At 43.5% G+C, this 27,477-nt stretch overlaps 1 protein-coding gene across 4 annotated transcripts; it reads left to right on the forward strand.

The window, feature by feature from the left end:
- The first annotated feature begins 1,143 nt into the window (after positions 1–1,143).
- On the forward strand, positions 1,144–26,998 carry LOC146060310 (CTP synthase 1-B). Of its 4 annotated transcripts, none has more exons than XM_083173364.1 (19): positions 1,144–1,298; positions 5,408–5,581; positions 7,659–7,829; positions 7,929–8,029; positions 8,431–8,547; positions 8,937–9,020; positions 9,110–9,190; positions 12,025–12,176; positions 14,231–14,363; positions 14,838–14,926; positions 17,057–17,151; positions 17,245–17,307; positions 17,847–17,890; positions 18,477–18,573; positions 20,172–20,227; positions 20,439–20,535; positions 20,667–20,811; positions 22,564–22,650; positions 26,215–26,998. In XM_083173364.1, exons 2-18 carry the CDS (start codon positions 5,416–5,418, stop codon positions 22,646–22,648), a joined length of 1,776 nt encoding a protein of 591 aa, XP_083029490.1. In that variant the 5' UTR covers positions 1,144–1,298; positions 5,408–5,415; the 3' UTR covers positions 22,649–22,650; positions 26,215–26,998. The 4 variants fall into 4 exon arrangements, with proteins under 4 accessions (XP_083029490.1, XP_083029489.1, XP_083029492.1 ...); XM_083173363.1 differs by lacking the exon at positions 1,144–1,298 and adding an exon at positions 1,335–1,504; XM_083173366.1 differs by lacking the exon at positions 1,144–1,298 and adding an exon at positions 1,335–1,504 and having other exon boundaries at positions 5,411–5,581.
- Positions 26,999–27,477: the final 479 nt, after the last annotated feature.

Here is a 27,477-nt window from a genome sequence, read left to right on the forward strand (position 1 = left end):
GGGCTATAATCAAGTGGCCTAAAGGACCTGGTCCTTTCCACCAGATGCTCGTAAAATATCAGGTCCCTTTGCCCACTTGGATTTAGCTTACTTATATAAAATGGGCTATAATCAAGTGGCCTAAAGGACCTGGTCCTTTCCACCAGATGCTCGTAAAATATCAGGTCCCTTTGCCCACTTGGATTTAGCCTACTTATATAAAATGGGCTATAATCAAGTGGCCTAAAGGACCTGGTCCTTTCCACCAGATGCTTGTAAAATATCAGGTCCCTTTGCCCACTTGGATTTAGCCTACTTATATAAAATGGGCTATAATCAAGTGGCCTAAAGGACCTGGTCCTTTACACCAGATGCTCATAAAATATCAGGTCCTTTTGCCCACGTGGATTTAGCTTACTTATAAAAAATGGGCTATAATCAAGTGGCCTAAAGGACCTGGTCCTTTCCACCAGATGCCTGTAAAATATCAGGTCCCTTTGCACACTTGGATTTAGCCTACTTATATAAAATGGGCTATAATCAAGTGGCCTAAAGGACCTGGTCCTTTACACCAGATGCTCATAAAATATCAGGTCCTTTTGCCCACGTGGATTTAGCTTACTTATATAAAATGGGCTATAATCAAGTGGCCTAAAGGACCTGGTCCTTTCCACCAGATGCTCGTAAAATATCAGGTCCCTTTGCCCACTTGGATTTAGCCTACTTATATAAAATGGGCTATAATCAAGTGGCCTAAAGGACCTGGTTCTTGAAGTGAGTCTTTTAGACCACTGGGAAATAGCCTCATTTTATTGAATAGGCTAAATCAAAGTGGATAGAGGGACCGGTCCTTTATCCCACTAGGAAATAGCCTAACTTTAATGAATGGGCTAAATCAAAGTGGATAGAGGGACCAGGTCCTTTATCCCACTAAGAAATAGCCTAGTTTTGTTGAGTAGGCTAAATCAGTGTGAATAGAAGGACCTGTCCTTTAGCCCACTAGGATATAGCCTATTTGTATTGAGTGGGCTAAATCATAGTGCCTGGAGGGACAAGGTCCTTTAGCCCAATATAAAATAGACTCAACCGTGGCGCTGTCCCAGCAAGCACGTGCGCCGGTGACTGACGTCACACTGTGCGACATTCGCAGGCCACGCCCATCCAGGAAATTACTAGGTCGTGCTGCTCACGAGTCACGACTTTTGTGTTACTGTAAAAATGTGAAAGCAATGGTGGCGCTTGCTGTGTGCGCTTATACTGCGCTACATACGTGCGTTTCCCTGAGGTGCGGCGCAAAACTGTGCCAATCGCATTACCAGGTGTGAAACATCCCCCCTCCTACTCTAGTTCTCCCTATCTTTGTTACAGCACACTTCTTGCACAGCTACGGATGTGAGGGAGGGGGCGCTCTGTTCCCGGGTTTCTCCCCTCATTGGTTTCTAGTCCTCCCCCAGTAGCAGCACGTGGGACCGGCAACTCCATCAGTCTCCGAGCAACGCACCGGCTCGTGGCTACCGCCTGACTGGTGAGCGCGCGTCCTCGCCTCCATTTCCGTAGTAGGGGTCGGAAGCCGGGTGTCAGGTCCGCAGGCAGCAGCCGCTCGGGGTGGGGGTCTCGGCAAATTTCCGCCTGCTAGATCCCGGTAATAGCGGAGTTACTCTGTTGAGAGCCCAGGCCCATAAGAGTGGGTTACTGGAAAGGGGTTAATTGACTAACTTGCCGCTGAGATTCTTACAAACTAGTGATGCTGCGCATTACTCTGGTATTTAGGTACAGAGATGAACCCAGTGGTAGCATCTAGCGGATCTGCATACCACTACCGGGCTCTTATAGTGCACACTCACATCCTCACTGTATCATGCTAGGGGAATGGAGCATAGGGTTGATATTAGCAATAGGTTATCATAGAAAAGGTTCACGTGAGTTTTTCACGTTTTTTTGTTTCTGTCGACATGGACCCTGTACATACCTTCCAACGTGTCCCTCCGCTCCTGGACTTCCTGCTTAATTTTTGATTGCCATCACCTGTGTTGAACAGGTTGATTGATAAGAAAGATATTTTACCACAGGTGATGGGAATCCTAAATTAAGAGGGAAGTCCAGGCGCAGAGCATTATGTCCCTCCTGGAGAGGGCCATGTTGGGAGGTATGCCTGTATCCGTGTACCGCATGGTGCCTTGCGACGCTCAGCACTTTATTATATTTTCCCTCTATCTCCACATGGATTGTTAAGTGAAAAACTAATCTACAGTTTTCTATATCAACCTATGTCCTGCTGACCAGTAATTTTGAAGGGAAACCTTTTAGAGCCGATGTATTACTGTAGTGATGAAATGTATAAAATGTTTCCTTCCAAAATTAAAATATGCCCCCTCACTGATACTGTAGGACGTAGGTGCTAGAGCAGGGGTAGCCAACTCCAGTCTTTATGAACTACCAACCATTCACATTTTTTCAGACCACCTAGCTGGTGCGCAGGTGTAGCCATTGTGAAAGCCCCATAAACATTAGACCAAGGGTCCTCAAACTATTTTGTTCTGGGACCCCATCAGACAATAAAAATAATGACAGGACCCCAGCAAGTTACTACAGCAGGTCATCACATCACATGTGTTGGCAGCACATACATGGCAGCATTGTGGAGGAACAAAATTATGTGAGGAGTAACAGACAATTCAACAGATTTTTCAGACTCCTTGAATCACTGCCTGAGATTAGAAAAGTCATCAGCCTGATGGTCAGCAACATGGAGTCGCGACTCCATGCTGGAAAGTCGTGATCCACTTTGGGGTCAGGACCCACAGTTTGAAAACCGCTGCATTGGCCAATATTGCTCAGTGAGCAATATAATTGAAGGTCATTTTTGCCCAGTGTGTATGGTGAGAGATGATGGGGATAATCACTGGGATGAAAAATGCTCAGTGCATACATTCTGAGCGATTTTGGGCATTTTCCTGGGGGTAGACAACTTCCCAGAGCAGGACGCTATGGAATGCCATCCACTCCACTGCACATATGCTGGTAATACCAGCAGTTGAGCGGCTGGGCCAGTGATGATGCAAGAGCGTGCATCAGCGCTCACCGCTGCCCTGTACACAATGGGTGGGTTTTGAGCTGCTTTCAGCTCAAAGTCGCCCAGTGTGTATGGGCCGTAACAATTCCCAGGTAAACATGTAGTGCATAATATCATTGGTTTCCTCTGTGTACATTCAGTTTTTGATGATATAGTAAAGATTGAGAAGCAGGTACTGACCAAGGAGGACATTGTTATGATTCGTGGAAGTGCTCATTGTTAACAATATTGAGCATACACTCTGTCCCAGGTTTTTGCACATGAACGCGCACCTACCTGGAATTTTTGTCAGTGGAAATGGGTAAAAGGGGTGTTACCCGGGAGCAAAGCAGGGATTTTAGCGGGTAAAACCCAGGCAACGAGCCTTGGAAATGGTTATTTTTCGGTGAAACGGTGTCTACCTGGGAAAAACCCAGGAACACAGTGCAATGGAAACGGGCACCCAACAAAATCCCAGGTCAAACATCCCGGGTTTGACCCGGGATTTGGGTGGAAAAGTGGTACTAATATATAAATTGTGCAAAGTACTATATTGTTTCCATTGGTCCAGTTACTATTGACTGTGCAGCTCAATGAGCTTATTGATATGTTTCAATTCATGCTCTCAGGAGCTTATTCCTATTTGTGTCTTATCTAGTACTGTAACATTTTAGATCCTGGATGTACATGTAATATATTCTGTTCGCACAAAACCAAGCCTTCCAGTTCAAGTTGTGTTTTTCCCTGAGATTTATATACCCTAGAGCAGGGGTTCCTCAAACTATTTTGCTCTGGGACCCCATCAGACAATAAAAATAGTGACAGGACCCCAGCAAGTTATTGCAGAAGGTCATCACATTACATGTGTAGTCAGCAGACAGCACATACATGGCAGCATTGTGGAGGCACGACATGATGGGAGGAGTCTAAAATAACAGACAATTCAACAGATTTTTCAGACTCCTTGAATTCTTGACTAAGAATAGAAAAGTCATCATAGTGATGGTCAGAAACATGGAGTCGCGACCCCATACTAAGAAGATCGGGACCCACTTTGGGTCAGGACCCACAGTTTGAGAACCACTGCACTAGAGAAATTTTATGCAAATGTGTTGAACTTGCCAATATTACCAATGTTTGATTACTTTTTCTGAAAAAAAAAAAAAATGCAAAGCAAATGCAGCGTTAAGGGGCCCTTTCATTGGGGAGGAATTGGGACAATTCCTGTTCTGCCCATGCTTGGAGATTATGAAAAAACAACATATTAGAAAGCCTCGATTTGCAGATTTTGAGTACAAAATTATCGGATTCGGTGAATTCAAAGCATATACTATTCAAACTATAAAAAAGGCTTTACAAAAGGTTGTTTATATTCCAATAAAAAAACTATCAAAATTCTAACTGTATACTGAAGCATATAATTTATTAAAGCTGTTTTGTTTTTTTTGTTTGACTAGTTTGGTCTGGTTTAGCCCCTTTTCATGGCTAAACCCGACCTTACTGGGTGCGATCAGCACAAAGAAAAAAAATCAATTGCATATTGCCCAGCAAACTCCTGTCCTTTAGATGGGAGATCAGGTGCTAAATGAGTTGAATTTGGCCTTAATTGTGATACCACAGACACTAACCTGTGATGTATCGGCATCCTATCACTTATTTTCAGGTTTCTTGCTTTAGTGAGTTATAGGTGTTATTGTGAGCAGTTTATTTCTGTACGGTCAGATTTCAATCCCTAACAGAATAAAAGTGTTTCATGTTCTGAACATGCTCAACCATTTGCAGTTGTAACTGCTGTTGAACGCGTGATGGATCGCAATCAGCTGTATGCATCCTAATGGGCTAAAGGGGTCAATTCACTGAGACACAAGGAGGGGTTAGTTGCTGTTGTTCTAAGAGGGTGAAACTACCACCCAAGGCTTAGTGACTAACCCCCCCCCCAAATCATACCCACCGTATCTCGTGGCCGTCCAGAAGGTACAATAAGTATGGTATATACAGTAGCATATATCTTCGGTACGGATGGTGTACTGGTTAGTATTACTGCCCCACAGCACTGGGGTCATGGGTTTATTTTCCACCATGGCCCTAACTGTGTGTAGTTTGCATATACTAACCGTGCTTGTATGTGTTTCTTCCGAGTACACCGGTTGTCTTCCACAAGCCATAAACCTACTGTTGGGTTAATTGGCTCCTGATAAAAATGTGTCAAAGTAGGGAAAAGTGGGAAAAGTAGTTGGGCCAAGTGGTTCTTATCTGCTATCAAATGTTATGTTCCTTGTGCCGAACTGAATTGTTCCCAAAGTTTGTAGTAGCTCAGATCCTATATCCAGTTTTTTTGCTCTCATCAACAAGCTTATAGGTTCTCTCTATCCACAGTAGACACCATGAAGTATATATTGGTAACCGGAGGTGTGATATCTGGAATTGGAAAGGGAATCATTGCAAGCAGCATTGGTACGATCCTAAAGTCTAGCGCTCTGCATGTCACCTCTATCAAGATTGATCCATACATCAACATTGACGCTGGAACTTTCTCTCCCTATGAACATGGTGCGTGAAACTACTTTGATATGTTATTGTTTTATGAATATTCAGTATATATGAGTAACTTTTAGTTCTCTAATGATTGCTACATCACTGCGTTAGGTCATGTATTCATCAAGCTGTACCATGGCCCAGTTGTGTGTCTGTCCTCGCTTGTATGTGTTTTGTTTATTTTTCGTCCATCCAGGCACAGGTATCATGGTATAGCCTGAAGAGGTTTGAGTCTGGGCACCAAATAGTTACAAATTGTGTCCAGCAGCCCCAGAGTCATTCTCCACTATACCCTACCACAGCACAGCTCCTGGACAGTAGTGGTCTGGTGGCTTTATTTGACAATCCACCAAGTTTTTATGCAGGCTTTGGGCATTCTGTTCTCAATGTGTCCCTGCCTGGTAAGGTGATGGCTTCTGGATTTCCCATGGTACCTGTCTCCACTAGTAGATGTAAAAGATAATGTGATTTATGTTCCTACCTGTTAAATTATCTTCTTTTGAGTCACAGGTCTCCCACCATGATGTACATAATTTCATCCTGGATGGAAAGGTTCTAAAAATTTAGCTTCAAACATTTTTGTTTACCCGCATACCATGTTTAAATATATTTAAATTAATTGTTGTGTGTAGTATATGTATGTGTGTCTGTGTGTATATAGATATCTCTTATATATTTCGCCAGATTTGTCACTCATCCCCTGTGTGTATAACGTTCCTGGCCAGCGTTCTACACAAACCCACCACCCCCTTGACACCCCCCACCCCCCCCCCCCCGCGTGATTCGCAGACCCCCGCGATTCATGGGCCCCCCCAACCCCCTCCCGCTATTCGCAGACCCCCGCGATCCCCCCCCCCCCCCATCCCACAATTAAACCCCTCCTGCCATTCACGGCACCCCCGTGCCCCCCCTCCCGCGATTCACGGACCCCCACAACTCCCCCTCCCGCAATTTCCGGACCTCCCTTCCCGCGATTCAGGGAGGACCAGATGGTTTCCCTACATCGATGGCAAAGGAGAACCTATTAAGTTTTAAACTTTTTTAAGGTGCCGGGTCACGGACCATAGCTCCACCCCCCCCCCCCCCCCACACACACCCGGAAGTCCCGCCCCGAGTTCTACTTGACCCACGGCCTATTCAGTCAGATATAATGGATGACCATCGATAGCTACAACAATCGATGGTTATCCAAGTAATATTTTACTACTATCAATGGCAGGGTGCAAAATCGCCATCAATGCCAACCATCGATGGCGTCTGCACCAATGGCCATCCCTACTCTGCCCACACAACCCTATCACTGCCCTGCATCCTGTTCTCCTGCCCCGTAACTTCCGCCAGTGGGGACCCGCTCACCCTGTGTTGCCCACATTCCCCTATCATGCTTTACTGCCCAGCCTCCTGCTCTCATGCACCCTAACTCCCACCCAGTAAGAGGAGACACTGACTCACTGCCATGCTGGACCCTCACCCGCTGGCAGAAGCTGCACAGTGTCCCCCACCCTCCTCTTTAGTCCCCCTTATGCCCACACACCCCTATCACTACCCAGCCTCCTGTTTCCCTCCGCCAGTGGGGAGCCGCTGACTCAAAAACACCCTACTATACTATTGCACACACACACACCTAAACAACATGCACACAACACCCACAAATGTCACTGTACCCTCCACACTATCAATGTACATCTTACGCTGCAACCACTTTTTAATTAAACAAAACAATGCACAACCCCTTCCAAATCATATGCTCTCTATTTAACACATTTCACCTATAACTCAACTTGCAATACAGGCCATCTTTCATATAATTCTAACCATATTTCTCACAAGTTCACAAATCAAGGGGGCGCAGCCCCGTACGCCGGTGTGAAGAGCGCCCGGTGTACCTAGTACTGTATATTTGTCGCATACCAGTTAAATCCAAAGTGCTAAGTGCATGAAAGCAGGCTTAGCAGGTCAACGTTTCGGTCTTGTTACCTTCACTTTCATTGTAATTTGTTTGCATATTGATACCATTAGTTTACAATGCTGCATAATGTTTGTGCATTATGAAATAAAGATGATAAAGTATTGCTAAATGTTCTTAAATTAGGTGAGGTGTTTGTGCTGGATGATGGAGGAGAAGTGGATTTGGACCTTGGGAACTATGAGCGTTTTCTGGACATCCGACTAACAAAAGACAACAATTTAACAACCGGAAAGATTTATCAGTCTGTAATTAACAAAGAGAGAAAAGGAGACTACCTGGGGAAAACTGTGCAAGGTGAGACTGGTGCTACACCAACTCAGCCTAACTTCCTTGCCATAACATAAAAGCACCATTTGGTGAATGATGGTCCAAACTTGTTACATTTGTTTTCAGTGGTCCCTCACATCACAGATGCAATCCAAGAGTGGGTGATGCGACAGGCTTTGATTCCTGTGGATGAAGATGGCATAGAACCAGAAGTCTGTGTAATTGAGGTACAGTACACAAAGCCTCTGTGTACCCTTACTGCCATCTTTGCATGCACATTGTCCTCTTACTCTCCTAATAAGGCCTTAATTATCCCATTTATATTTTACCAGTTCATTAAAAGATTTGTAACCTATAAGTTTGTATATGTTTAGTCATTTGTGTGTACCTATGGCATTTCTTTAAGAAACTCACATTTCTGTCAATCATTTGCAGCCAGAAATATAAAGTGAAGCTGCTGTGGTGTTGACTCTTGTAATGGCTGATATAAGCTATATCATAGACCATTTGTATTTGAAGTCTTTGCTCAATAATTAAAGCACATTTAAATAAAATAATGCTTTTGTTTTTAGTGCTGCCAATTCCCTTAATCCTTTTTTACTTTGACAAATGGTCTTCACCTTCACAGCTAGGAGGAACAGTAGGAGATATTGAGAGCATGCCATTTGTGGAAGCTTTTCGCCAGTTCCAGTTTAAAGTTCGAAGAGAGAACTTCTGCAATATTCATGTCAGCCTTGTACCTCAGGTAAGGGTGCGTGGCCGAGCCTGAGGCAGATTCTTTACCATCTGCACTGTAATGTGTGCTGAGAGAATGAGAATCTTGTTGATTCAGTTTTCAGAATTCTGTGAGCTTTATTTTCTTTATTTTTTTACTTTAGCAATCACAGAGTCAATTTAGTATTAAAGAACATATTCGGTAAGGGGTTTCAGATAATGTATAACCCACCTAATGTTTGTTAGGAAACAATATTTATACATACCAAGCACTTAAAATGAAAGTATCCATCCTATGCACATTTTGTTTTTGCATTCTTTTCCTAATTCTCACTTATTAGAATAAAATCAAGTGACGACATGCTGGAAAGCTCTACGTTCATTTAGTCTTCATTTGTACTTGAATATCTTTTTTTGCAGCCCAGCGCTACTGGAGAACAGAAAACCAAACCCACTCAGAACAGTGTGAGGGAGCTCCGGGGTCTAGGGCTGTCGCCAGATCTGGTATGTGGTCTTTCCTTTGAGTAGAGTCTATACTGCATGTTGTCTTGGCGGTAAATCCATGACTTTCCTGGTTTTGTTTTTTTCGGAAGGTTGTTTGTAGATGTACTACACCTTTAGAATCATCTGTGAAGGAGAAGATATCCATGTTCTGCCATGTAGAGCCACAGCAGGTAAGATTGTTCATAAATTAAATTGACATTTTATGCTGGGTACACACGTATACCCCTTTCACACTGCACAAATAATCAGGGTCCAACCTGGGTTGTTGCCCTATCGACCAGTATATGGTTACTAGGTCGACAGGCCATTAGGTCAACACAAACATTAGGTGGACATGGGGAAGGTCAACAGTTAAAAAAAGGTCAACAACAGGTTTTTCACTTTTTTTGAGCCGACATGTGCCTGCAGGCAGTATTTCATGTCCTACCACCCACTAGAGCCTGGTGGGAGAACAAAATAGTGTGCCGAGCGTAGAGCGGCACTGTGCCTAAAGCATGGTGAGTGGATGCGGTGCACTCTTTTAGTGATCATGTCGACTGTGTCAACATTTGGGACAAAAAAAAAATTGAAAACCCCCATGTCGACCTTTTGTCTGCCGACCTTCCCTGTGTCGATCTAATACTTGGAGACCTAATGTATGTCTATTCAATGATCCCATTCCGATCGATCTGGTTCTGTGTGCTGTGTGAAAAGGCTATTTGAAAAAAACAGTGTCCAGCAACCCAGCATTCCGACCCGGGTTAAAAGAAAGGTTGGATTGACATGCTGGTATAGGTGCCCATCCTTATTACATAAATTCTTCCCTTTAGTCTCACCCCTATGTTGGAGGTGCGGTAAAGATAAAGGCACGCAAATCCATATCTGGTGGGATTGCCCATTAATCACCCCATTTTGAAATAAGTTTATGGAACGGTCAGCAAATATCTTGGGAATCCCAGTCCCACAAGGCCCTGACTTCTGGCTGCTCTCTTCCTCCAATATCCCTCTGGCAAGGTATAAAAAAAATCGGTACTTATGTAGTATCTGGGCTGCCGATTTTGTGATTGTATGCCTTAAGGCATACAATCAGATGCGATGCGATTCGATGTGATTTTGCATAGGATTCAATGTTAAGAAGGTCCTGTTCATTTCCCCACTATCCAAGTGGGCATAGAGTTGATTTTATATAGTGTGGCGAGCGCAGCGAGCCTCCGAGCCCGAAGCGTGGCGAGCGAACGCATATTTCTTAAAAAGTATTCTGTGTCCCCTCGCGGGGCTCGCTACGCTCGCCACGCTTCGGGCTCGGTGGCTCGCTACGCTCGCCACAGGTTTATATCCAACTCCATGCCCACTTGGATAGTGGGGAAAGGAAAATGACCCCTTTTTCCCATTGAATTCTATGTTAAAATGGACTCAGACCATTTTAACATTGAATCCTATGGAAAAATCTTGACCATCGCATCGCATACGATTTGGTCGCATGCGATGCGATGCGATACGATGCGATCCGATTTCTAAATCGGACGCCCAGATACTACATAAGTACCAAAAAATCTCTTTTGAAACACCTAAACATAGTAAGGAGGTAGTGCTATGTTTCTAATCAAGAAGACGACTTATTGTAAGCATGTATATTTTTCTGTGCTTTCTTTTGTTCTGGTAAAATGGAAACATTGATCTGACACCACTGTGATATATGTGGACTATGTTATGGTTATAAATTATAAATAAAGAATTTATAAAAAAAAAAAAGAAAGGTTGGGCCCAGGCTGCTGGGCAGTGTAAACGGGTAGCCTGGTTTGAGCAACCCGGGTCCTGTTCACACTGTAGGGAGGAGGCAGCGTCCGCTCAAATCCCTGCCTCCTCCCTCGCACCTTGATGACTCACTGCTGCTGCACCCCGCCCCCTTTCTGACATCCAATTATTGCCGCGTTTCTGTGTGGGCTAATCATTGCAAATTGTGGGTCACTCCCGGGATGGACCGTAGCCAAATCCTGGGTGTAACCTGGCATTCGCGAATGTGAAAGGGCTATACATTTTGTGTACTCAGACTGCACTATACATAGCTCTGTCTGCACAGACTACACGATGCAGTGGAAGATGACACAGTGTATTGTTTACCGCTGCTTGCATGCTAAATTTGGCACTGCAAATTATTATTGGCTTACTGAAAGCTTGTGTTCTTTAAATATTGTACTTGAACTATATCCAGAACTCTTGGAGGATCATTGCCCACATATTATTGATTTGGTCTGCTATTTTTGAAAATTTTGGAGAGCTAAATTACTTCTTGGAGACCTAATCACCTGATTATAGAGCGATTCTGTGCTTGTACTAGTTAGTAAGGTGCTTTTTAGTCTTGCTGTCTATTTTGTGTTTTATCAAATTGTATGTTTTTCTTTTATTATACATAAAAATTATCCCTTTTACAAAGTGTGTCCAGTGTTATTTTGTTCACTTTAATATTACTCAGAGTATACTATTCACCTAGCAGCACAATGTGTTAAAAAAGACAACCCAGTTTATATATCTTTTTCCAAATAAGAGCACTAGGTACCGTGAATTGACTGGTTCCATTGGTATCAATCAATCTCAGATCTCTTGATCAAGCAGATCACCCAACAGGGAAAGACCCGTTAGCACGATCGTGGGTACACACTGAATGATTTGGCCGAGGCATTATTCTGATTTGTGTTGGAACGATATGTCATCCAATTTAATTGCATAGTGTGTACCTGGCTTGACTCTCTTGTGTCAAGAATTCTTGGTCCTATTTAAAGGCTCTGTATATGTTGTAATGTCCTGTAAAGTGGACCGGTCATTATCTGAAACTAGTTCCCAGCCTTTCAAAATGATCGCACGACATAACCATAATGTCTGCAGCTGTTTGTGCCATCTAGTGGCTGCTGTCGTGCAAAACCCCCGATTGAACCCCCCACCATAAAGGTGAGGAGCGGCGCTAGCCTTTTATTATATAGGATGTCTTAATAAAAATGTTATAACGTCACATTTTAATGTTTTCTAGGTAATCTGCGTGCATGATGTTTCCTCTTTATATAGAGTCCCAATCTTGCTGGAGGAGCAGGGAGTGGTGGACTATTTTCGCCAACGATTGGATCTTCCCATTGGGCGCCAACCTCGCAGGTTGATGATGAAGTGGAAAGAAATGGCAGATAGGTGAGAGCATCTATAGCCCAAGCAATATAGACTGATTTTCACGTACATAATATAAATAAGACATGCACACAAACACACTCTGTGTCATACCAACTCATTATATATATTTTTTTGATGAACCAATAACTGAAAATCAACCAGTTACATTACCACATTGTCAAAAAAAAAAAAAGGCTTAACTATAGAAGAAATGAAACAAAGGCACACAGGGAAAAGAGATCTAAAGCTGAAAAAAGGGAATGACCATTGCCAAAAAGTACAATAAAGATAGTGGAAAAACAATAAGGATCTATGTAATAATTGAAGATGACCTGTCTCATCTCTATCATGCACAGTGTCAGAGATGCTACATCCAAAGTTTGTGCACGTATGGCAATCCTTTTCCCTCTTAGAATGACCTATTTTGAGATGTTTCCAGGATAGCGTCTTTATCCAACCTTTTTTAGTTGCCGACTAATTGATTTCCTTAAATTCATATTGGAAAATACCCATGTTTCCCTGTCCGTTTCTTTTTCACACTGTGTAGACAGAAATGATTGGACACCCCCACACAAGTGACATGGTCTGCTACTGCAACACACACATGTTCATGAAGGCATAAAGCTTTTCAGATCAGATGGACGCTTTCTGTGATTTCCAGGACAACGTCTGATGCCAGAGTGTAGAGTAGATACAGTAAAGCATGGAGGTGGTGGCGTTATTCTGTGTGGCTAATTTAGCTAGTTTTACAGACAATTTGGTACCCTGGATGGACTGGTTATCGCAGGGTCAAGATCTTAACCCCATTGAAACCTTTGGAATGCTAGTTCTAGGCCGACTCGACCTTCTTCAGTGTTACAGTTGGTCACTGTACTAAAAGCAGATTGGAAAAACATACCACCTGCTGTTGTCCAGGAACTTGTGGACAGTTTACAGATAAAGGCGTCTCCTGTAATCACTGCATGTTGTGGACCTACAAAGTACTGATGTCAATACAATCTACTTGATACATTTGCTGTCAGTGTCCAATTACTTTTGTCTACATACTGTAGTTCTGTACAGTTTAATGGAACAATTGCAGTGCCTTTTTTAATTGGCCAGGCTACAAATTGATTTAATCAAGATGCTTTTAATAAGTATACCATGATGGATCATTACTATGTTGTCAGGATGTTCGAACATTATTCTCCATGGTCTCTTACTGCTGACCTGCAGAGAAAATCACATTTGGTTTTCAGCACCCAGGTGATATTAAGCTGGTGCTACTGCTTCCCCCATTTTCAGTGAAGGTCATGGTTATGTGCCATAAACTAAATTTGATTTCCTGAAACCCTTCTGGAAACATCACTTTTAACCTTTCATACCAGCAGAAATGGTCAAAGATGACACATCAAAAAAAGACGATAAAGACTCATCTTGTGTTTTGATATATTATGTATATACGTAAGAAGTGCAGATACCAATACTGGTTGGTTAGAGGAGTTTATTTGTAGAAAAAAATGAAATAAAACCGCATAGTTTTACAAACTCTGCTATTGCAGTCCAGGTTTTCAGGCTATCCATGCTCAGGTGACTTCATTTGTACCTCAGTTAATTTATTTAACCATCTGAACTCAAGTGTCTGTATCCTTAAAAGGGACTGTAATAGCTTAAGCTGGCCATACATCAGAAAGATCGATCTTAAGATCGATTGCGCTCATGATTGTGTACAATTTCCCTTGAAATCCCCGGCAGTCCTTGGTGGTTTTTGGACACGCAATCTACACACAATCGATCATACAATCCATCTACTGCATGATTGTGTACACAAGATGTGCACACAATCTGCATACAATCCATCTTACAATCAGTCATACAATCCATCTGCTGATTGATTGTATGATTATGTACATAAGATGTGCACACAATCTGCATACAATCCATCTTACAATCAGTTGAGATTGTATAATTGGGTACAATATCTTTCTGATGTATGGCCACCTTAAGTTTTAGAAACTGCCATTATAGGTTCACCAGTAAGCTCTCCTCTGGTATAGTACTAATATGTGACTAGGTAACCCCTTCTGTTTGTGCAGGTATGATCGCTTGCTGGAGTCCTGTAGCATCGCTTTGGTGGGAAAGTACACAAAATTCTCAGATTCATACGCATCTGTTATCAAAGCTCTGGAGCATTCTGCACTGGCAATAAACCATCGCTTGGAGATTAAGGTAATTGCCACATTTTGATGTTTGTATTAATGCATACTGTTCTAATTTGTCTAAGGTCTTCATACTGGAGTAAATGTTCAAAATCTTGTGTACAGACACTATGGAGAAAAAGAAGATCCCTTCTGCAATTCCAGTTCTTCTTTCTCCAGTTACACCTATTGCTTTGCTAGGGACCATTGATTTCACTAAGCGTTGTCTCAGTTATTAATGAGCCACAAGTTTTCCATGAATGTATAGGCTACATGCTCATGAACATTGGTAAAACACACTAAATGACTATCTCCGTGTAGTACGTAGAACTTCTCTCTCAAAAAAAAAAATGTCTCCTGAATTGTTGCTTCCATGAGTAAACGCGAAATGTTATCTTGTACTCTCATATCTTAGACTGATTTATAAGTTTGGATTTTGAATATTGCTAGAGTTGAACCATGTTACTATAATAAACTGTAAAACTGGTTTCAATTCTTTTGGCAGTATATAGACTCTGCTGATTTGGAGCCAAGCACTCTGCAGGAAGAGCCTGTTCGGTACCATGAAGCCTGGCAGAAACTCTGCAGCGCAAAGTAAGGAATATTTACACATGTTTTGTATGAAGTTGCTCAAAATATCACTGCAAATTAATAAGGGGTTTGGAGATGTGTACTGTTCTTGCTGTGTGGTGCAGCTTGTTGGAGCAGAGTGGCATCTATCTAGTGACATCTATTCAAGGTTTAGCAGATCCTTTTTTGTGTGAGCAGACTTCTCGTTCATCCTATCTGGGGGCACTCTTTGTAGTGTTGAGGCATACAATTCCAGTAAAACTTGTTTGTAAGTGTTGCTCCCCCTCTTACATCCCATCAGGCCCAGGGACCTGGTTTTCTGATTTGCTGGAGCAGCCCATATTTAAAAAAACGTTTACTTTCTTTTTATTATGGCAATGATGTGCTCTTACTGTGTGCAGAGTGCTCTATGGAAACCTCACAGGGGTTGGGGGGAAGCAGACAGAAGTGTTCAACAGCGCCTCGTCCACAGCGCCTACCCCCTTAGTTTCTCTGGCTTTTAGCACAACCATGTCTTTGTCACGCCAATTCACCATGCTCCCATGCAGTGAACTCTGATGCTCAGGGGAAAAGGTTAGTGCAGGTCGTACACATTTTGTGGCCACATTTTGATCAGACAGTCATACTACTGTTTAGTATCGGATTCTGTACTAATTGTCATGTCACACTTTCTGTTGAGTTTAACAGGCTACATGCTTTTGGTACAGTACACTCCAAGATAGAGTACCATTTTCTTAGTTACTGTGTTATCTCTGCATTAGATTAGACTAGATTATCTCTGCAGGGTACTATATATTCATCAAGACCATTTGAAAGTAAAAAGGGAGTTACGAAAGGTAGATTTTACCATAACTCCCCAATTCATGATTTTTCTTTTGTAAACCTACTTGTACCTGTTCAATCCAAGTGGGCATAAGAGGCGGTATAGACTATAGTGCGGAGTCCAGCGAGGCACCATGCCTGAAGCATGGTGAGCACAGCACACTTATACGATGTCCATGTCAACAGGTGTTGATAGACACCAAAAAAAGTGAAACTCGTGTTGACCTTTTGTTAGTTGACATTGTCAATGTTGACCTTTTTACTGTAAACCTAATTACCGCTGAAATAATACACACCCATTCCATCTTCTCCTCTTTGTAGAAGAAGCCATTAATAACAGAGTTTGAGGCCAGTGAGCATGCAAATCGGAGAGCGCTGCCAGCACGGTTCTGACAGATGTGGGGAGGGGGTCCTTGTTTGGGTGACCCTTAGGGAATTCGTCCATGTAGCAGAAGACAGATGGTGCAGTACAGGAGAGTGGGACAGTGCTGGACATTGTTTTCTTATTACAGAAAAAAAACAATATTTATGAATTACAGGAATTACAAGTCTGCCTCCCATTGCAGCTGTCATATTTATAGATTCCCTTCCAAAGAACCCCACTACAATGGACCTTTTATATAGGGGAGTTCTGAAAGCTACTTCTGCAGTAATATTACACTCAGAGCTCATAGATTTTTCATATTCTGAAATTAAAGTGCAAATGTTACATCGGCAATCCTTTTCATTTTGATAAAGTAGGGGAGATTTAGGGGATCAGTTGGCTATATTCAATAGATTTTTCTGTAACTGGGTGTTCATTGGTTTACTTGTTGGTCATGCCTGATTAAACCCTGTTGAGTTGCTTTACACAGTAAGGAAACAGCAAAAAGTTGGGCATTTCTGCTTACTTGCCTCAGGTGGGGTCTAGCAGCAAAATTCGCATGCAATGGTAATTGTTCCTGAATGGGAGCAACAAGTGAGCTGGTCTGTCGCGAACAGGGTGCTAAAAAAAAACATTTGAAATGCCACCAATAAGCTTGTTTTACTCAACAAGAAAAGTCCCGTCAATACAAACATGATTGTAAAATGCTATATTTTATTTGGTTTGTAATTATTAATTAGTGGAAAAGAAAAGTAGCAAATAGATTTTAAAAAAAAATGGGCTGCCTTTATAGCCAGTCTTTTTTTATTACCATGGTTACCAATTGTGAAGTCAGCATAAAATGAGTTTAACAAAATAACTTCAACATAGGATGCAAAGCATTTTGTCACTGTACAAATTGGATATTAAGGGTTAGAGATATCCCTCACAAGCGCCTGACCCATGTAATGCTCTGGTCTCTGTTTTAGTGGTGTATTGGTTCCTGGAGGGTTTGGGGTACGTGGAACAGAGGGAAAGATTCAGGCTATAGCCTGGGCACGCAAACAGAAGAAACCATTTTTAGGTAAGCCATAGAATGTTAGTCTTGTGTTTATATGGCTTGTGAAAAATCTCTTGAAGTGAGCATTCTGCTGTATCATCTCCTCTTACCTGTTAGGTGTGTGCCTCGGAATGCAGTTGGCTGTAGTGGAGTTTGCCAGAGATGTGCTGGATTGGAAAGGTAAATACTGTATGCCCCATCACTACTGAGTGCTATACAGAATTTCACTATATTTTAAGTATTGTTTTTTGGGAGTGATGATCTTTAAATACTAGAGGCATTATATAGCATAGGCATTTTTATAATGGGTACAATGTGTGTAGTACACCTGGGCCACTGGCTCAAGGGAGTCCACGCACACTGCACCCATGGTTTTGGAGTCCTCCGCTTAAGCAGATGTGGAAAACTAACACTAACAAAATAGCTGCCACACAAGCACTGCAGGAATTTTGTCTCCAAAACATGGTGGACGTCATAAAGAGGAAGGGGGCCCACCTGGAGTTTGCACATGGGACCCATCCTCTGTTAACACCATCTTGTATAGTCACATTGTACAAATACTTGTCCAATACCCTGGTGCAGAATCTAACCTAAAAGATGAGGTGTGGAACATGCTGTTATTATGCTTGGTGTGTTGAGATAATATAGACTATATACATGGCTGCACCCATTATTGCTTTAACTTACATAAAAGTTCTTAACTTTTTCTCTCTTAACAGATGCCAACTCCACAGAATTTAACCCCAAAACCAGTCATCCAGTGGTAAGTAGTCTGATGCTTCAGTACCTGGGATATATTTTGTAAGCTAATTCTTCCATCTAAAATAGTTAGCTGTGTGTTATATAGAAATAAGGAACATTTAACCTTTGACCCCACAGCATGACCCCTTACACTCAGTATAAAATGTCCTTTTCCCACACAATGCAATTTACTTTTGTAGTTGTCTGGACTGAATAAAGTTGATGACATGACACAGGGACCCCCAACAGTGAATTATGTGGTAGAATATATTATTGGTCCACTCGTTTCTGATACCCATCCACAGTTATGAGCCATGAACTTTATAATAATACATTTTTTTTTTAAAGATTTTGTGGCCATAAATGAAATTTAACACACACACACACACACACACACACACACACACACACACACACACACACACACACACACACACACACACACACACACACACACACACACACACACACACACACACACACACACATATTAAGCTATTCAAGTAGTATTGCAAATGATGAACAATGATATGTAATAAAGACCATTTTAGATATCATCCCTTGGTGTTCATTCTAAATCATTTTTGAGTACTTTTTGTTTCTTCTAGGTGGTTGACATGCCTGAACACAACCCTGGCCAGATGGGTGGGACTATGAGATTGGGAAAGAGAAGAACGATCTTTCACTCCCAGAATTCGGTCTTAAGTGAGTTTCTTTGTGTGTGATAAGGCGTAAACAGATGACAACCCATTCTTCAGTCTTCTCTTTGTGCAGTATTATTGTTTAAATGTTTCTAGACCACAGATTTTCAAATCCAGTGGTATAGACCGTTCTAAAGGCCCCCATACACTATGCGATTTTGGGACGATTTCATCCGATTTCGGCACTTTGTGCCGATAATCGGGTGAAATCGGCCCAAAATCGTAGGTGTGTGATATCTGATCCGATCCGATGCGCGGTCCCGTGCGCATCGGACCGGATCAGGGAGGTCGGACGGTCTGTACATACGATCACGTCCGACCTCCCTGTATGCATATGCCTGCCACCTGACAGGCATATGCATGCAGACACCGGGGGAGCAGTGGGGCGGGCAGCGGGTCCCTGAGCGCCGGCGAGTGCTGCTGACTGACCTGGCCGGGCAGTGTACTTACACATAGCAGCAGCGGGGACGGGCAGCGCAGTGGCGGCTATTAGATTTTTAAAATACTTGTCAAAAGACCGGCCGCTCTCTGATTGGCTGAGAGCTCTCCGGCCAATCAGAGAGCGGCCGGTCATTTGACAAGTATTTTAAAAATCTAATAGCCGCCACTACGCGTCCCGTCCCCGCTGCTGCTATGTGTAAGTACACTGCCCGGCCAGGTCAGCAGCGCTCACCGCACCCGCCCCCACTACTGCCGCTGCCCGCCCCCACTACTCCTCACCGCCCTGCAGCTCCCCGGGTTTTTTTTTTACGTGTAAAAAATGGCACATCAAGTGTCCCTAGGACAAGTCGGCCTAATGTATGGGGGGCCTTAAGATTAAGCACACAGCTCTATTATAGGACTGCTTTTAATGAATTGCAGCAGGCTCCGTATGCAGCATAGGCAAAATAAGGCATATATTTGGTTGTTATACATTTACCAAAGGAATCATTGATCCGTTATCCTTCTATGACAGGCATGAAAACAGAAGCGCTTCATTTGTGTATAAATGTATACGGGCAATTTTAAGGGATACTGCTATTGGGCATGCTCCCCTTGTGTCTGTCCTTTTTTAGTGGAATTTAATTATCAAAAGGGAGCAATAATACTAGTTATACTCTTTTCACAACAAAATCCTGGGTCTGACCTCAGATACAATACACTGTTCCAACCCATGTAACACTGCACCTTATACCTGGGGTATTCCCAGGTCAGACACTCCCTGGAGATGGGCCAAATACACAGTCCTTCTGCAGCTTTAAAGTAATTCTGGTCATGATCCGTGTAGCAGATCTGGGTTAAGGTCCATACACACTGGGGGATTACGCCCAGTGTGTATGGTGCATGATGATGGGGAAAATAGCTGAGCTGAAAAACTGAATACATACGCATTTTTCCCCCTGCCTAGTCATTTTTCTCAGGGACGGACGGGTTTCCATAGCAGAACGCTATGGAAAGCCATCTACTCCCTCGCTCATCTGCTGCCTTGTACACACTATACGCAGGCTTGTCCTGGCAATAACAGGATATCAACTTTTTATTAGTCTGTGCGTACGCTCACAACATCATTGAACATATACAGAGGTTATGATGACTGTTTTCTATTCAATATACTCCCTACAGGGAAACTGTATGGTGGCCAGGAGTATGTAGAAGAGCGACATCGACACAGATATGAGGTAATAAGTTGTAAAATGCATATTGTGGTCTTGTACATCTCATATGTTTCTTTTAAGTTGTTTGGTTAGATGTAAAGTTATGTATGCAGGTGTTTATCTCCCTTTGTGCAGTTAGAGTATCTGTAACATCTGTTCAGGTTTTTTGCTAGTTTTCTTTCTCCGTCTGTTTATATGATGAACGTGGTCCTGACATTACATTTTTTCATTTAAGGTCAATCCAGAACTCAGGCAAGATCTGGAGGCCCGGGGTATGACATTTGTGGGGCAGGATACAGAGGGAGAGAGGATGGAGGTAGTGGAACTACAGGGTATGTATACAAATCTGTTGTCATATTTTATTTTTCTTTCCTCTAGAATGACATTTTATTAATTAATAGTATAACTTAGTGTTTTTTACACATTCATTTTTAAATAATGGACCATTATTCTCCCATTTTAGATCACCCTTATTTTGTTGGTGTTCAGTATCACCCAGAATTCACGTCTCGTCCAATCAAACCCTCTCCTCCATATTTTGGCTTGCTTCTGGCTTCTTCGGGGAGACTAGCCCATTATATAGACAGGGGGTGCCGGCTCTCCCCCAGGTAAGTTTCAGGATGCAATAGTTCTAAACGTGTAGTAACTATACCTACAGATGTATCCACATACATCTAGCCCCCTTGCATTTTAGCAAAACTGTCAATAGGATACACAAGCAGCTTATTACATTGATGAGGCATGCCTATATTCTGTGCGACTGTGGCTGTATCTGCATACGAAATGCTATGCTATGTTCATTTAGAATCAAGTTGTGTGGTGAAAAACAGGCAGTAATGGTGATTGTGAATAAAATAAAATCACAGCGTGCTGTGGGTGGAGTAAATGTTCAAGTCTGTGCAGTCACTTGCTTTGATAGTAATTAGTAGTTGATGGAGTCAAAGTGACTATTAATACTTCTGTGTCCCATGAGGATGGCCACAGGGGTTAAAGCTGTGAGACAGATTTTTTAATTAGGATGAGTCCACAATGCAGGCATAGGGTGGTAGGCAGGCATCGGGGATAAGAATAAAAGGGGCACCAGTGACAGGACTGTAGTGTTCTGCTGGCTTCCGTGAAGATAGACTTCGAGGCGGTGACGGGAGGAGGGGTGGCTGCGGGTGTGGGCTGGCGTGCATCCATTTTGCTGCAGGAGGGAACCTCGGACCTGGCTGTCTCTGTCTAGGTCTCAGGAGCTGGAGTCTTCAGTGCAGACGGCTGCACAGTCCTTGCCTCTGGTCTAGCTAATGAGGTCTTGCTCCTTTGCAGTGTGTATGCTAACTGCCACCTGTTGTCGTGCAAATGTCCACATCCTCTGGATGTTATGTCCTCAGATCTGCCAGTTTGCTGTTGGTGTCCCTCTGTTAGTAGTTTGTGGGGTAGTGAGTTAGGGTTGCTGGCAATGTTCCTCCAGTGTGTTTCTGCCTAGTGATGGGCCTTCTTTTTGGGAGCAGTTCAGTGCTCTTCCTTTTGGTCTGGCCATGGCTCTGTGAGTTGTGAGGAAATTTATGTAATCCCTTTTACAAAAGGAGGGAATTACAATTTTACTCTAATTTGACAACAACATGACTTGGTTCTCTCTATGCGGAGTCACCTTGACTTCATGTTCTGCTCTTAAGGTGCATACACACGGCCAAAAAATCACTGGCAATATGGTCGCTGAGCGTATATGGTGGCTGATTAGAGTGTGCACTGGCGATAAATTGCCGGATGCGCGCTCCCGTTATCAGTCCCCTAACGGTTGCTGGTCGGAGGAGCATGCTCCTCCGACCAGCGACTTCACCTGCCTTCTCTCCCGGCAGTGTGTCATTTTCATCAGCGGCCATCTCTGGTCGCTGATGAAAACAGAAGACACTGAGCAATATATTGCCAGCGATCATATTGCTTCGTGTGTACACCGCTTTACAGCAACATGGCCGAAGCCTGAACTTTAGGAAGTCCCACCTAGTACCTTTTGTAAATGCATGTTGTTCCTGGGATTAATCTTCAACACCAATCTACAGAGGGTGTTTCTGATCACTTTTTGGTTTGGAAAGTCCTACACTTTGATCACACATTGGTCTTGTTTGTTAACTTAATGGGAAAGCTGGTCTCCTCCTTTAAGAACATACAGTACATCAAGTTTTACTTCTGTGAGTTTTAGCGGGAACCACAATTTATATTGGTGATGTGTTTTATTATATACATGTCTCTAAGTAGCTTAGATGAAAAATAATTCTAAATTCTGATTCAGAGTTTTTTGTGCTGCACTTTGAATCTCCGAATGATTAGTTTCTGGTGCAATATTTGACTCCACTTTGTTTTACTGATTGCTCACACAGGGATACGTACAGCGACAGAAGTGAGAACAGTTCACCAGACACAGAAATTGCAGAACTCAAATTACCGCTGATAAATCATGATTGATGGTAGGTAATGACTACTTATCTGCATTACTACTTCCTACTATCCTGTAATATGAGACCAGGCGACTAGACAAATTATAAATTTCCAGACTGAATGCAGCATAATTCCGTGTGCTTTAATTATTAAATATATTTATGTATATTGCAAGCTTAATGCATTGGATAGTATTCAATGCCCTTTTTTGCGAAACCGGATTCGCTGCACATTTGCCGCGTTCTGCAGGGCTGGAGCATTCGCTGCCAGCCCTCCCTGTCCTATTCAACGCCGCAGGGGCACGCAGCCCCTGATGGCAGGATGTGGGGGGGGGGAGGGCTCCCGGGGACACGGGCAGCTGCCCCCCTTCCCCGGAGAGCCGGCAGGCCCTCCTTGTCTCCCTATTCAATGCCACAGGGGCTCGCTGCTCTTGACTGTGATTTTAACCCCTGCAGAGCCGGGAGATGGCAGCAGCTAGGGAGATGGAAGTCTCCCTGCCTGCCCCAGAAGAGCTGGCAGGGGCGCTGTGGAGGGAGCCGCTGCACAGGTCCCGCTCGTGCATATGTAACGAGCGGGACCAGTGTGAAGTGAATATGTAGTGAGCAGCTCCCCACCTCCTGCTGGCGAATGTGTAAAAAAAAAAAAAAAAATTGCAAATTAAATATATATATTCATGTGCTGCAAGGAAGTTAATGGGCAGCATAGCTAAGGTTTTGGAGCGGCGTTCCTGTATGAATGAGGTGCACTAGTCTCGGGCAGGTTTCTGAATTGGCCTGGATGCCTTCCTAGCTTGGTATGGGCCATCCTCCTTGATCAGCAAGGCCATCATCAAGGGGGATGGAGGAAGGGTCATAGAGGCAGGACTATGCTTTCCCCATGGCTGAGAGAGACAATGCCAGTCTAATTCCAGGTGTTCTAATGTGCCTGCATTAAAGTTACACTCAGTCTGTAAAATGGCTTTTGTAGCATTATTAATTAACCAGGGGATAACTCATTCAGTGGTGTCTGGATTTGAAGGTGCAAGAAGCAAAGTGGCTTAATCCAGGAAGGGTAGATTAGATCTTGAAAGGCCTTCCAATTCTACAGAACATTGCTGTTAAGACTTGCCTTACTCACCTCTGGTGATGGCAAGACTCTTCTAATTGTAATCGATTTACAGTATCTTTTCCGTAAACAAAAGTAATTGGACCTACACACGGGTCAATTTCAGGGCCTTTAAGTAGATTTATCCAGCAAGCTTTATGTTAATCAGGCACCTACACATGGTTCGATTTCAGGCATTTTCTAAGCGATACAGCTTAATCCCTAGTCAGGGCCAGTTTAGACCCCATCTTAATCCCCAGTCAGGACCATTGTTCTCACCGTAGAACACACCAGTCAACTGAAAAGATCACATCACCAAGGCATGCACTGCCAGGGCCCTCGGATTCTGGGTTCTAGAGTAGTGTTCTTGCATTGAAGGAAGAATACACTGGGGTGGAGGACCTAAGTGCTCCCTAGTGTTTGACCTGCTTCGACACAATAGTTGTGTCTAGCCCATTAGAATATAACAGCATATTGGTGTAGTCTTAGTGGACTTAGATGGCAGTCAAATGTAAAAAAGAGAAGCAGCCTGACTTTAATTTCTCCATCTGGTCTGGAGCTGACAGATCAGTGGTACAATCAGCACTAGAGGATTTAGGATCAGCTTGTAAATGAGGGACCATGTTAATGTAAAAAAGAGATCCCATAAGGAAACCCCAGTGGTAGAATATGACATTTGAACCCTCTTTAAGGCCAACACTCTTAGAAGAGTAAACATTTGGGTCAAAAGGCTGGTGGCTTGGGGCTGTGTGGAATCCCAAGCGCTTCCTTTGTAATACAGTTGACCTGCTGGAAGAATGGATGGTATTGTACAGATGGCGCTTAGCCCATCTTTGCATAGGCTGGCGATTCTATCGCCAGCCCCTGCCATCCCGCCAGGGGGCGCGTGCGCACGAGACGCTCGCACGCCCCCTGGCAAGGGAGCCTGCCTCCGGTCGCCGCAGGTACCCCTTGCCGCCCCGAGCACCCCCTAACCCTGCCCGTCTCCCTGAAGCGGAGATGGGCAGGGACACGCATCGTCCCCGCCAAGAGACTGGGACGCGTGTGAGATGCACGCGCATCCCAGTTCAGTGTAGCCCCTGTCCGCCGGCGCTCGCCAGCGGGGAGGGTCTGGCGAGCCACGGCCAATGATGGCAGGGGCTACATCTGTATGTTGCCATTTACTGAGTCATCTGGCGGGCTCTTTCTGGAGGAGCTCTTTAAAAATGTCTTTCTCTGCAGTGCCAAGTCCATTAAGTCCAATGATCATTTTGGGTCATACTGAAACCAAATGAAAACCAGTTGGCATTGGTACTGTATGTCTTAGCAGCATGCATCTCGAGAGCAATGTAACCACGTGTACCAGCAAAGGGTGTGGGTTGGTCAGGGACGGAGATCAAAAGTTTGGGTCTGAAGGTCAGGGGTTGAGGAGAACAAAAGCAAAGCAGCAAAGGTTTTTAAACTGGTGCGCACTGATGTCAGACTCAGCCCCTCCACTAAGGTTCTACAAGGATGCTTCTGTGCATGCACAATGGAACTTGGTCCTCTATATATGAAACTGTTAAATACTCTAAATGGCTGTCCCACAGTGACTGGAGTGTACTAGAGGCATGGGAGAAGGTCCTTCCTTTCAAGACTGGTGCCTATAAGCAACCAACTCCATTGCCTCCAGTACTTCTGCCACTGGTTCATAGGAATGACAGGCCTAAATACTCAGATAAACATTGTTTGACAGAAACCATCCAGCCATGTGGGTCCGTAGAGTTGTGATGGCATTGTTGGCACTTACGGAAGCTGGCATATGTATTGCTTATACACATGCAGATATACAGTACTCATCTGCATCAGTTGTGCTGTAGGGCTGAAGCAATATGTCATTCACATCAAGGGGGTTATTCTGGTTGATTCGCAAGGCTGCGAATTCGCAGCCTTGCGAGTCCACCAAACCCCACCTGGCGAGTGTCCGGACGCCCCTCCCTCGCAGCGCGGGTTCACCCACACAGGCTGCGAATGGATGTTTAGCATAAAACGATGACCATCGAAAGATGTGGAAGGTGCACGCGTATAAAAGTGACTTTCAAGTCACTTGCATGTGCGTGTACGGGACAGATATGGGCAGGCAGCTGGCACCTGGTGATGTCAGCTGCCAGCCCCACGCACCCGCGTCACCGCCTCATTACCAGTGGGTGCACACGTAGGGTAGCTGCACCCGACGAGCAGAATGTTTGCAGTTGGTGCACGGATCCTTTGTCTGCACATGCGCAGACGCAACACATCGGTCCTTCGTGTGAGTGCACGGAGGGCTGAATGAATATGAATAACCCTCCAAGTGTGTACAAAGATAGATGCACTGATATGATGTTCGTTGACTGAATGAACAACATATTGCATAGTGTGTACCCATCCTTTGGGTGCCTTAATGATAGAGGTTAGGAAGCACTGCTTTATGAAATCTTGCTAAAAAAAATAATTTTAAGTGCGTGTTTCATTAAAAATTGTTGTTAATTAAGGTTAATTTTATGCTTCTCCAGATGACATTCCCTGTGACCCTGAACATGCCGTGAAGAAGTGACCCCAGTGTTCGGCTACTTTTTTGCCACGTGAAATGAACGATATTAAATATTTTCCTTTTATTTTTAACTCTTTCTTTTAAGTCCGTCACTCCTCCGATTTGTGCTCTGATGCCAGTATTAGAGACCTCCCTAATCCTGAAGCAAGGGGAAGGAGGTGTGATCGCATGCATACTTGCATTGACGGCAGAGCTTGCCAACTTTTCTGAACTATGAAGCAGTGATGAATTTTTGTGTCTCTTTATGTTTAATGATGGAAAAGAGATTCAAGTGTGAGCACAGATGTGTAATACCAGTGTTCTCACTGGGCAGAAAATGTCAGTCTATGTGAAGACCAGGATTAGTATTCATTACTGGACGTTGTGTCAGCGTTTGATATAATGCCATACTCTGCTCCAGAAGATGAACGCTGCAGATATATTTTTGAAAACACGGCTGGGGAGATTCATCGTACATTAAATTCATCTAAAGTGATGAATGGTGGAGAAGTTTTCCATAACAACCAATTAACTTTGTGCTATAATTTTATAGAAACCATAGATAAATGATAGCATAAAGCTATGGACCTCTTCTCCACTTGGCCCCATATGAAGCTTTGCTACATCTCCTGTGTAGAATGAGAATAATCGATGTGTCTCAAAATTGTGTATGTCCTTTCCAGGCTAGCAGAATTCTCTTCTTTGTGCTACGTCGGTTGCACTGCCATTCATGTCATAATAAAAGCTGCTTTTGATGCAGGTTTGCTTACCGTGTTTTTACATAGCTATATGATCTCCACTTTATGTTGCTGGATTATATGGTACCAGCAACTTTCCTCTGGTGACTCAGGGGTAGTTGTATGAAGCAGTGATACAAGTGTGCAATGGCAAACCATCAGCTGCTACTTTTTGTTGTTTATGTTTTTATATAATATTCACTTGATAAATGTCACTTGAAAGGTTGCCGTGGTACCCTTATCCCTGCTTCATACAGCTACCTCTCAGTCACTGTGTCGCATTGTACAGCGGTCACCCAGTGGAGATAATGCCACTAGATAACAGCAGTGCTGTTGAAATCCATGAAAACAGAACTGGCTGTCATTTTACCACTTTTAACCTCTAGCTTTTACAAACCATACCTCAAAATTCACTAAAAAGCATGTAATCCTAGTAGTAGATTTCCAATACCTTTCATTGTCTTACACAAAACACCTTGCCAAAAATTCCCATATTACTTTAATATTGT

This window comes from Crinia signifera, chromosome 2 (assembly GCF_055691185.1).
Source record: "Crinia signifera chromosome 2, ASM5569118v1, whole genome shotgun sequence".
Lineage (NCBI taxonomy): Eukaryota > Metazoa > Chordata > Amphibia > Anura > Myobatrachidae > Crinia > Crinia signifera.

Coding starts and splice junctions, on each gene's coding strand:
- LOC146060310 (XM_083173364.1), top strand. CDS start 5,416: ATGAAGTATATATTGGTAACCGGAGGTGTGATATCTGGAATTGGAAAG. Junction 17,152..17,244: donor ACAGAAGAAACCATTTTTAG/GTAAGCCATAGA, acceptor CTTACCTGTTAG/GTGTGTGCCTCGGAATGCAG. Junction 20,812..22,563: donor GGGTGCCGGCTCTCCCCCAG/GTAAGTTTCAGG, acceptor TTGCTCACACAG/GGATACGTACAGCGACAGAA.